General features: G+C 37.0%; 1 protein-coding gene across 2 annotated transcripts in view; it reads right to left on the bottom strand.

The window, feature by feature from the left end:
- Positions 1-12,656, bottom strand: part of LOC133639677 (microsomal triglyceride transfer protein-like) — a 61,643-nt gene that overhangs the window by 48,704 nt on the left and 283 nt on the right. For both annotated transcript variants that reach the window (XR_009823833.1, XM_062033189.1), the window contains exons 2-3: positions 6,063-6,250; positions 3,277-3,423 (exon numbers count right to left, since the gene is read on the bottom strand). Coding sequence is in view for 1 of the 2 variants with exons in the window: in XM_062033189.1 (XP_061889173.1) it covers positions 3,277-3,423; positions 6,063-6,250 (335 nt within the window). In the remaining variant the exon portion in view is untranslated. The remainder of the gene's footprint in view (positions 1-3,276; positions 3,424-6,062; positions 6,251-12,656) is intronic.

Below are 12,656 nucleotides of genomic sequence, written 5' to 3'. Positions count from 1 at the left end.
GATGCTAAACTGACAGTTGACGGGTAGAAAACAAAGATGCTAAACTGACAGTTGACGGGTAGAAAACAAAGATGCTAAACTGACAGTTGACGGGTAGAAAACAAAGATACTAAACTGACAGTTGACGGGTAGAAAACAAAGATGCTAAACTGACAGTTGACAAGTAGAAAACAAAGATGCTAAACTGACAGTTGACGGGTAGAAAACAAAGATGCTAAACTGACAGTTGACGGGTAGAAAACAAAGATGCTAAACTGACAGTTGACAGGTAGAAAACAAAGATGCTAAACTGACAGTTGACAGGTAGAAAACAAAGATGCTAAACTGACAGTTGACAGGTAGAAAACAAAGATGCTAAACTGACAGTTGACAGGTAGAAAACAAAGATGCTAAACTGACAGTTGACGGGTAGAAAACAAAGATGCTAAACTGACAGTTGACAGGTAGAAAACAAAGATGCTAAACTGACAGTTGACGGGTAGAAAACAAAGATGCTAAACTGACAGTTGACGGGTAGAAAACAAAGATGCTAAACTGACAGTTGACAGGTAGAAAACAAAGATGCTAAACTGACAGTTGACAGGTAGAAAACAAAGATGCTAAACTGACAGTTGACAGGTAGAAAACAAAGATGCTAAACTGACAGTTGACAGGTAGAAAACAAAGATGCTAAACTGACAGTTGACGGGTAGAAAACAAAGATGCTAAACTGACAGTTGACGGGTAGAAAACAAAGATGCTAAACTGACAGTTGACGGGTAGAAAACAAAGATGCTAAACTGACAGTTGACAGGTAGAAAACAAAGATGCTAAACTGACAGTTGACGGGTAGAAAACAAAGATGCTAAACTGACAGTTGACGGGTAGAAAACAAAGATGCTAAACTGACAGTTGACGGGTAGAAAACAAAGATGCTGAACTGACAGTTGACAGGTAGAAAACAAAGATGCTAAACTGACCGTTGACAGGTAGAAAACAAAGATGTTAAACTGACAGTTGACAGGTAGAAAACAAAGATGTTAAACTGACAGTTGACAGGTAGAAAACAAAGATGCTAAACTGACAGTTGACAGGTAGAAAACAAAGATGCTAAACTGACAGTTGACAGGTAGAAAACAAAGATGCTAAACTGACAGTTGACGGGTAGAAAACAAAGATGCTAAACTGACAGTTGACGGGTAGAAAACAAAGATGCTAAACTGACAGTTGACGGGTAGAAAACAAAGATGCTAAACTGACAGTTGACAGGTAGAAAACAAAGATGCTAAACTGACAGTTGACAGGTAGAAAACAAAGATGCTAAACTGACAGTTGACGGGTAGAAAACAAAGATGCTAAACTGACAGTTGACGGGTAGAAAACAAAGATGCTAAACTGACAGTTGACAGGTAGAAAACAAAGATGCTAAACTGACAGTTGACGGGTAGAAAACAAAGATGCTAAACTGACAGTTGACGGGTAGAAAACAAAGATGCTAAACTGACAGTTGACAGGTAGAAAACAAAGATGCTAAACTGACCGTTGACAGGTAGAAAACAAAGATGTTAAACTGACAGTTGACAGGTAGAAAACAAAGATGCTAAACTGACAGTTGACAGGTAGAAAACAAAGATGCTAAACTGACAGTTGACAGGTAGAAAACAAAGATGCTAAACTGACAGTTGACAGGTAGAAAACAAAGATGCTAAACTGACAGTTGACAGGTAGAAAACAAAGATGCTAAACTGACAGTTGACGGGTAGAAAACAAAGATGCTAAACTGACAGTTGACGGGTAGAAAACAAAGATGCTAAACTGACAGTTGACAGGTAGAAAACAAAGATGCTAAACTGACAGTTGACAGGTAGAAAACAAAGATGCTAAACTGACAGTTGACAGGTAGAAAACAAAGATGCTAAACTGACAGTTGACAGGTAGAAAACAAAGATGCTAAACTGACAGTTGACAGGTAGAAAACAAAGATGCTAAACTGACAGTTGACAGGTAGAAAACAAAGATGCTAAACTGACAGTTGACAGGTAGAAAACAAAGATGCTAAACTGACAGTTGACGGGTAGAAAACAAAGATGCTAAACTGACAGTTGACGGGTAGAAAACAAAGATGCTAAACTGACAGTTGACAGGTAGAAAACAAAGATGCTAAACTGACAGTTGACAGGTAGAAAACAAAGATGCTAAACTGACAGTTGACGGGTAGAAAACAAAGATGCTAAACTGACAGTTGACAGGTAGAAAACAAAGATGCTAAACTGACAGTTGACAGGTAGAAAACAAAGATGTTAAACTGACAGTTGACAGGTAGAAAACAAAGATGCTAAACTGACAGTTGACAGGTAGAAAACAAAGATGCTAAACTGACAGTTGACAGGTAGAAAACAAAGATGCTAAACTGACAGTTGACAGGTAGAAAACAAAGATGCTAAAGTGACAGTTGACAGGTAGAAAACAAAGATGCTAAACTGACAGTTGACAGGTAGAAAACAAAGATGCTAAACTGACAGTTGACAGGTAGAAAACAAAGATGCTAAACTGACAGTTGACAGGTAGAAAACAAAGATGCTAAACTGACGGTTGACAGGTAGAAAACAAAGATGCTAAACTGACAGTTGACAGGTAGAAAACAAAGATGCTAAACTGACAGTTGACGGGTAGAAAACAAAGATGCTAAACTGACAGTTGACAGGTAGAAAACAAAGATGCTAAACTGACAGTTGACGGGTAGAAAACAAAGATGGTGTTCAGCGTTTTCCTGCTCAAATGAGCGTCTGGTCACTTATAGCATATAAGAATATTCTATGAGTAATAAAACATGTGTCCTTTATCATAGCTACACGTATGACAAAAAAGCGTGTGAAAATCAGTGGTATTCAGTGAGGTAAGATGAATGAAATGCGCTGACAGTTCATTGCTCCTGCCAAATGAATTGCACTGAGTGGAGCGGATCACCACTCCAAGATGGCGGCCCCGCGTCTTGTCAGCGCCAGTAGGCAGTAGCGCTCCATGCTGCGCACCCTTAGCACATGTCTATGATGTTGACCTACAAAATTAGCTAAAAAAAAAAAAAGCTAGCATACTAACGTTAGCATGCTAACAGGTATAAAATATTTGACGCTGCAAAATGAGCAAAAAAGCTCATATTAGCCAACATTATTAGCTACGAGCCACACTTTGGACACCACTGCCTTTGAATTTGAAAAAAAGAGAAACTTGTTTTCCTTGGATGAGACGGAATAAAAGGTAAGGGAGTATTACGGAATAAAGGTAAGCGAGTATTACCTTGCCATTGCGCAGGTGCACATAGAAAGGTTTAGTCAGCGCTGCCAGTCTACTTTTGCCCAGCAGACTCTCAATGTTGCCTCCATGGAGGACATTCTTCTTCTTCTGGGCCTGCTGGGACGCGTGGTCAGCTCTCACGTTGGACATCTTTAGGAGAGAAAAAGGGTGATACAGTTGCCAGGTGTGTGGTTAGTTGGATATCTTTAGGAGAGAAAAAGGGTGATACAGTTTCCAGGTGTGTGGTTAGTTGGATATCTTTGGGAGAGAAAAAGGGTGATGAAGTTGCCAGGTGTGTGGTTAGTTGGATATCTTTGGGAGAGAAAAAGGGTGATGAAGTTGCCAGGTGTGTGGTTAGTTGGATATCTTTGGGAGAGAAAAAGGGTGATGAAGTTGCCAGGTGTGTGGTTAGTTGGATATCTTTGGGAGAGAAAAAGGGTGATGAAGTTGCCAGGTGTGTGGTTAGTTGGATATCTTTGGGAGAGAAAAAGGGTGATAAAGTTGCCAGGTGTGTGGTTAGTTGGATATCTTTGGGAGAGAAAAAGGGTGATGAAGTTGCCAGGTGTGTGGTTAGTTGGATATCTTTGGGAGAGAAAAAGGGTGATGAAGTTGCCAGGTGTGTGGTTAGTTGGATATCTTTGGGAGAGAAAAAGGGTGATGAAGTTGCCAGGTGTGTGGTTAGTTGGATATCTTTGGGAGAGAAAAAGGGTGATGAAGTTGCCAGGTGTGTGGTTAGTTGGATATCTTTGGGAGAGAAAAAGGGTGATGAAGTTGCCAGGTGTGTGGTTAGTTGGATATCTTTGGGAGAGAAAAAGGGTGATAAAGTTGCCAGGTGTGTGGTTAGTTGGATATATTTAGGAGAGAAAAAGGGTGATGAAGTTGCCAGGTGTGGTCATTTGGATATGTTTAGGAGAGAAAAGGGGTGATAAAGTTGCCAAGTGTGTGGTTAGTTGGATATCTTTGGGAGAGAAAAAGGGTGATAAAGTTGCCAAGTGTGTGGTTAGTTGGATATCTTTAGGAGAGAAAAAGGGTGATACAGTTGCCAGGTGTGTGGTTAGTTGGATATCTTTGGGAGAGAAAAAGGGTGATAAAGTTGCCAGGTGTGTGGTTAGTTGGATATCTTTGGGAGAGAAAAAGGGTGGTAAAGTTGCCAGGTGTGTGGTTAGTTGGATATCTTAGAGAGAGAAAAAGGGTGATAAAGTTGCCAGGTGTGTGGTTAGTTGGATATCTTTGGGAGAGAAAAAGGGTGATGAAGTTGCCAGGTGTGTGGTTAGTTGGATATCTTTGGGAGAGAAAAAGGGTGATGAAGTTGCCAGGTGTGTGGTTAGTTGGATATCTTTGGGAGAGAAAAAGGGTGATAAAGTTGCCAGGTGTGTGGTTAGTTGGATATATTTAGGAGAGAAAAAGGGTGATGAAGTTGCCAGGTGTGGTCATTTGGATATGTTTAGGAGAGAAAAGGGGTGATAAAGTTGCCAAGTGTGTGGTTAGTTGGATATCTTTGGGAGAGAAAAAGGGTGATACAGTTGCCAAGTGTGTGGTTAGTTGGATATCTTTAGGAGAGAAAAAGGGTGATACCGTTTCCAGGTGTGTGGTTAGTTAGATATCTTTGGGAGAGAAAAAGGGTGATGAAGTTGCCAGGTGTGTGGTTAGTTGGATATCTTTGGGAGAGAAAAAGGGTGATACAGTTTCCAGGTGTGTGGTTAGTTGGATATCTTTGGGAGAGAAAAAGGGTGATAAAGTTGCCAGGTGTGTGGTTAGTTGGATATCTTTGGGAGAGAAAAAGGGTGATGAAGTTGCCAGGTGTGTGGTTAGTTGGATATCTTTGGGAGAGAAAAAGGGTGATGAAGTTGCCAGGTGTGTGGTTAGTTGGATATCTTTGGGAGAGAAAAAGGGTGATGAAGTTGCCAGGTGTGTGGTTAGTTGGATATCTTTGGGAGAGAAAAAGGGTGATAAAGTTGCCAGGTGTGTGGTTAGTTGGATATCTTAAAGAGAGAAAAAAGGTGATAAAGTTGCCAGGTGTGTGGTTAGTTGGATATCTTTAGGAGAGAAAAAAGGTGATAAAGTTGCCAGGTGTGTGGTTAGTTGGATATCTTTAGGAGAAAAAAAGGGTGATGAAGTTGCCAGGTGTGTGGTTAGTTGGATATCTTTAGGAGAGAAAAAGGGTGATGAAGTTGCCAGGTGTGTGGTTAGTTGGACATCTTTAGGAGAGAAAAAGGGTGATACAGTTGCCAGGTGTGTGGTTAGTTGGATATCTTTAGGAGAAAAAAAGGGTGATGAAGTTGCCAGGTGTGTGGTTAGTTGGATATCTTAGGGAGATAAAAAGGGTGATAAAGTTGCCAGGTGTGTGGTTAGTTGGATATCTTTAGGAGAGAAAAAGGGTGATAAAGTTGCCAGGTGTGTGGTTAGTTGGATATCTTTAGGAGAGAAAAAGGGTGATAAAGTTGCCAGGTGTGTGGTTAGTTGGATATCTTAGGGAGATAAAAAGGGTGATAAAGTTGCCAGGTGTGTGGTTAGTTGGATATCTTTAGGAGAAAAAAAGGGTGATGAAGTTGCCAGGTGTGTGGTTAGTTGGATATCTTAGGGAGATAAAAAGGGTGATAAAGTTGCCAGGTGTGTGGTTAGTTGGATATCTTTAGGAGAGAAAAAGGGTGATAAAGTTGCCAGGTGTGTGGTTAGTTGGATATCTTTAGGAGAGAAAAAGGGTGATAAAGTTGCCAGGTGTGTGGTTAGTTGGATATCTTAGGGAGATAAAAAGGGTGATAAAGTTGCCAGGTGTGTGCCAAAGGCACCTTGATCTGGATGAGCTGCTCGTCTTGGTCACGGGGGTCTCGCCACAAGAGATTGACGTCCACGTCGCTGGAGACTTTGGAGCCCACACCGCCCTCCTTCGGGCCCCGGGCCCCATCCACCAGCACCTGGGTGGTGTAGTGGAATTTGTACAGCTGCTTGTTGTTGAGTCGGGGTCCTGTGGCGCCACCTGTGGACACAAGGGGGGTCCAAGAGTCAGCTGGACTGAACTCAGTGGAAAGACTTTTCACACTGAAACATTGAAGCATTTGGATAGTTTTCATTTCCAACAGCAACATAAATATTGTTGAACCTTTAACGCTGAGGCTGAAAGGCTTTCAGTCATACAAATGTTCAAAATATGTCTTATATATATTTGTATTATTATTATTCAATGCTTCAATCTCCAGACTTCAGGTTTATAATTATGATATCAAGTAAATAAAAATGTTTTTTTTTATGTTTTATGCCTTTTTTGTGAAAAAACAAATATTTTTTTTACAGACAAACAAACATACAAAATGTGCAATATTTCCCCCCAAAAATGTCAAAGTGGAATATTTGATGTGAAGTAATTGGAGTCTTAATCAATAATTCATAACAACATTGATTTTAATTCATTATTATTTTTGGAGTAAAGTTAAAAAAAAAGTCCTACAGAAATGATTGGGTATTGAAAAGGGCCCCACTCATAAAATTGTTAGAAATAAGTTATTTTTTAAGTGTTTAGTGTTTATTTAAGTGTTTATTTTGTAATAAACCTTGAGTTAGACACCTGTGACGTAAACACACTTCTTTGCACACACTTGGTGAGCCACGTGAAAGCAAACACGTGTTAGAAGTGTCAAAGTGAAAGAAGAGTTGTGAAAGTGTGAGGCAACGTTCATGCGATTATTTCTGTTCACTCGTCATTTGGCAGAAGATAGTCGGAGCCGATCCAATCAGCAGCCTTTTAACTGGGTGTGTTCCACTTGATAACATTTACTCCTCGCACTGCCACTGACACGCTCCTGGTCTGATACGGCTGAAGATGGGCTGACGTGTCACTTTATGATGCCATCAGCACACGTCAAAGCTCATTGGCTACAGTGTCCACCGCCTGCCTTCATTGGTGTCTTTATTACCAACGCCTTCTTAACACTGCAGTTATGGAACTCATTCTTTTTTAGCGTCTAAATGTATTCATCAAATTATGCTGACAATTTTATTAAACCCAATTTGTGAGCAAATCTGTATGTTTTTTTTTTGTTTGTTTTTTTGTATGTTTAAAAATTCTGTTTGTTTAAATTCAGTGCTTAAAAATGTAGTTTGCTTAAATTCAGTGTTTTAAAATTCAATGTAAAAAAAATCAGTGTATAAAATATTCACTGTAAAATAAATTCAGTGCAGACAAATTCAATGTAAAAAGAATCAGTGCAGAAAAAATGAGTGTAAAAAAATACAGTTTTAAAATTTAGAGTGCAAAATTCATTGTATACAAATTTCAGTGTAAAATTCAGTGTATGAAAATGATGTGTAGATAAATTCAGTGCAAACAATATAGTGTATTATTACAATGTAATGTGTGGAATTCAGTATAAAAAAAATCAGTGTATAAAATTTCAGCGTAAAAAATCCATTGTTTTAAAATGCAGTGTAAAAAGAATCAGGGTAAAAAGAATCAGTGCAGAAAAAATGAGTGTAAATAAAAATACAATTTTAAAATTTAGAGTGCAGAATTAATTCAGAAAAAAAAATCTGAAATATATTTAGAGAAATTCAGTGCAAAAAATACAATGGATTAAAATTCAGTGTAAAAAAAAAATTAAAAGTGTAGGAAATTCAAATGTAAAAAAAGTCAGAAAATTTCAGTGTATTCAAATTCAGTGTAAAATTCAGTGTATGGAAATGATGTGTAAATAAATACAGTGCAAACAATATAGTGTATTATTACAATGTAATGTGTGGAATTCTGTATAAAAAAATCAGTGTATAAAATTTCAGTGTAAAAAATCCATAGTTTTAAAATTCAGTGTAAAAAAAAAAAAAACAGTGCAGAAAAATTCATTGAGGAAATATTTGTAGCTTCAAAATGTAAAATGTACATTTAGACAGAAGCACCTCATTGGTTACTTCATTGATTGCTTGCTCACATTTATTTATTCATTATTAATATTAATGTCATGTAGAAAAATAAATCTGTTTACAAAATTAAAACGCAAAAAATTCTGTAACATAAATTTAGTGTAAAGAAAAAAAGCTTTCATAATAAAAACACAAATAAACCTCCAAATGAAGCTTTACTCAAATGTTTTAAGAGGGTTTTATGAAAAGTTCATGCGATCATTTCTTTGCAGTAAAGCATAATAATCCTCAAGCAGATAGAGTACTAAAATAGTAATATTGCTGAAGCAGAGAGTACTAAAAGAGTAATATTGCTGAAGCAGATAGAATACTAAAATAGTAATATTGCTGAAGCAGACAGAGAGTACTAAAATAGTAATATTGCTGAAGCAGAGAGTACTAAAATAGTAATATTGCTGAAGCAGAGAGTACTAAAAGAGTAATATTGCTGAAGCAGATAGAATACTAAAATAGTAATATTGCTGAAGCAGACAGAGAGTACTAAAATAGTAATATTGCTGAAGCAGAGTACTAAAAGAGTAATATTGCTGAAGCAGAGAGTACTAAAATAGTAATATTGCTGAAGCAGATAGAGTACTAAAAGAGTAATATTGCTGAAGCTGAGTACTAAAATAGTAATATTGCTGAAGCAGATATAGTACTAAAATAGTAATATTGCTGAAGCAGAGTACTAAAAGAGTAATATTGCTGAAGCAGAGAGTACTAAAATAGTAATATTGCTGAAGCAGAGTACTAAAAGAGTAATATTGCTGAAGCAGAGAGTACTAAAATAGTAATATTGCTGAAGCAGATAGAGTACTAAAAGAGTAATATTGCTGAAGCAGAGTACTAAAATAGTAATATTGCTGAAGCAGATATAGTACTAAAATAGTAATATTGCTGAAGCAGAGTACTAAAAGAGTAATATTGCTGAAGCAGAGAGTACTAAAATAGTAATATTGCTGAAGCAGAGTACTAAAATAGTAATATTGCTGAAGCAGATATAGTACTAAGAGTAATATTGCTGAAGCAGACAGAGAGTACTACAATAGTAATATTGCTGAAGCAGACAGAGTACTACAATAGTAATATTGCTGAAGCAGACAGAGAGTACTAAAAGAGTAATATTGCTGAAGCAGACAGATAGTACTACAATAGTAATATTGCTGAAGCAGACAGAGAGTACTAAAAGAGTAATATTGCTGAAGCAGACAGAGAGTACTAAAATAGTAATATTGCTGAAGCAGACAGAGAGTACTAAAATAGTAATATTGCTGAAGCAGACAGAGAGTACTAAAAGAGTAATATTGCTGAAGCAGACAGAGAGTACTAAAATAGTAATATTGCTGAAGCAGACAGAGAGTACTACAATAGTAATATTGCTGAAGCAGACAGATAGTACTACAATAGTAATATTGCTGAAGCAGATATAGTACTAAGAGTAATATTGCTGAAGCAGACAGAGAGTACTACAATAGTAATATTGCTGAAGCAGACAGAGTACTACAATAGTAATATTGCTGAAGCAGACAGAGAGTACTAAAATAGTAATATTGCTGAAGCAGACAGAGAGTACTACAATAGTAATATTTCTGAAGCAGACAGATAGTACTACAATAGTAATATTGCTGAAGCAGACAGAGAGTACTACAATAGTAATATTGCTGAAGCAGACAGAGAGTACTAAAAGAGTAATATTGCTGAAGCAGAGAGTACTACAATAGTAATATTGCTGAAGCAGACAGAGAGTACTAAAAGAGTAATATTGCTGAAGCAGACAGAGAGTACTAAAATAGTAATATTGCTGAAGCAGACAGAGAGTACTACCATAGTAATATTGCTGAAGCAGACAGATAGTACTACAAGAGTAATATTGCTGAAGCAGACAGATAGTACTACAAGAGTAATATTGCTGAAGCAGACAGATAGTACTACAATAGTAATATTGCTGAAGCAGACAGATAGTACTACAAGAGTAATATTGCTGAAGCAGACAGATAGTACTACAAGAGTAATATTGCTGAAGCAGACAGAGAGTACTAGTGAAGTGAAGTGAAGTGAATTGTATTTATATAGCGCTTTTCTCTCGTGACTCAAAGCGCTTTACATAGTGACACCCAATATCTAAGTTACATTTAAACCAGTGTGGGTGGCACTGGGAGCAGGTGGGTAAAGTGTCTTGCCCAAGGACACAACGGCAGTGACTAGGATGGCGGAAGCGGGAATCGAACCTGGAACCCTCAAGTTGCTGGTACGGCCACTCCACCAACCGAGCTATGCCGCCCCTACAAGAGTAATATTGCTGAAGCAGACAGATAGTACTACAAGAGTAATATTGCTGAAGCAGACAGATAGTACTACAATAGTAATATTGCTGAAGCAGACAGAGAGTACTACAATAGTAATATTGCTGAAGCAGACAGAGAGTACTACAATAGTAATATTGCTGAAGCAGACAGAGAGTACTACAATAGTAATATTGCTGAAGCAGACAGAGAGTACTACAATAGTAATATTGCTGAAGCAGACAGAGAGTACTACAATAGTAATATTGCTGAAGCAGACAGAGTACTAAAATAGTAATATTGCTGAAGCAGACAGAGAGTACTACAATAGTAATATTGCTGAAGCAGACAGAGAGTACTACAATAGTAATATTGCTGAAGCAGACAGAGTACTAAAATAGTAATATTGCTGAAGCAGACAGAGAGTACTAAAATAGTAATATTGCTGAAGCAGACAGAGAGTACTACAATAGTAATATTGCTGAAGCAGACAGATAGTACTACAATAGTAATATTGCTGAAGCAGACAGATAGTACTACAAGAGTAATATTGCTGAAGCAGACAGATAGTACTACAATAGTAATATTGCTGAAGCAGACAGAGAGTACTAAAATAGTAATATTGCTGAAGCAGACAGAGAGTACTACAATAGTAATATTGCTGAAGCAGACAGAGTACTAAAATAGTAATATTGCTGAAGCAGACAGAGAGTACTACAATAGTAATATTGCTGAAGCAGACAGATAGTACTACAATAGTAATATTGCTGAAGCAGACAGAGAGTACTACAATAGTAATATTGCTGAAGCAGACAGAGAGTACTACAATAGTAATATTGCTGAAGCAGACAGAGAGTACTAAGAGTAATATTGCTGAAGCAGACAGAGTACTACAATAGTAATATTGCTGAAGCAGAGAGTACTACAAGAGTAATATTGCTGAAGCAGACAGAGAGTACTACAATAGTAATATTGCTGAAGCAGAGAGTACTACAAGAGTAATATTGCTGAAGCAGACAGATAGTACTAAAATAGTAATATTGCTGAAGCAGATAGTACTACAATAGTAATATTGCTGTAGCAGACAGAGTACTACAATAGTAATATTGCTTACACAGACAGAGTATAAAGCAGATAGTACTACAATAGTAATATTGCTTACACAGGCAGAGTATAAAGCAGATAGTACTACAATAGTAATATTGCTTACACAGACAGAGAGTATAAAGCAGATAGTACTACAATAGTAATATTGCTTACACAGGCAGAGAGTATAAAGCAGATAGTACTACAATAGTAATATTGCTTACACAGGCAGAGAGTATAAAGCAGATAGTACTACAATAGTAATATTGCTGAAGCAGATAGTACTACAATAGTAATATTGCTTACACAGGCAGAGTATAAAGCAGATAGTACTACAATAGTAATATTGCTTACACAGACAGAGAGTATAAAGCAGATAGTACTACAATAGTAATATTGCTTACACAGGCAGAGAGTATAAAGCAGATAGTACTACAATAGTAATATTGCTTACACAGGCAGAGAGTATAAAGCAGATAGTACTACAATAGTAATATTGCTGAAGCAGAGAGTACTACAATAGTAATATTGCTTACACAGGCAGAGAGTATAAAGCAGATAGTACTACAATAGTAATATTGCTTACACAGGCAGAGAGTATAAAGCAGATAGTAATACAATAGTAATATTGCTGAAGCAGAGAGTACTACAATAGTAATATTGCTTACACAGGCAGAGAGTATAAAGCAGATAGTACTACAATAGTAATATTGCTGAAGCAGATAGTACTACAATAGTAATATTGCTGAAGCAGAGAGTACTACAATAGTAATATTGCTTACACAGACAGAGAGTATAAAGCAGATAGTACTACAATAGTAATATTGCTTACATAGGCAGAGAGTATAAAGCAGATAGTACTACAATAGTAATATTGCTGAAGCAGAGAGTACTACAATAGTAATATTGCTTACACAGGCAGAGAGTATAAAGCAGATAGTACTACAATAGTAATATTGCTGAAGCAGATAGTACTACAATAGTAATATTGCTTACACAGACAGAGAGTATAAAGCAGATAGTACTACAATAGTAATATTGCTTACACAGACAGAGAGTATAAAGCAGATAGTACTACAATAGTAATATTGCTTACACAGACAGAGAGTATAAAGCAGATAG

This window comes from Entelurus aequoreus, linkage group LG22 (genome assembly GCF_033978785.1).
Source record: "Entelurus aequoreus isolate RoL-2023_Sb linkage group LG22, RoL_Eaeq_v1.1, whole genome shotgun sequence".
Taxonomy (NCBI): Eukaryota; Metazoa; Chordata; class Actinopteri; order Syngnathiformes; family Syngnathidae; genus Entelurus; species Entelurus aequoreus.
This window is presented reverse-complemented; position numbering and strand designations above follow the sequence as displayed.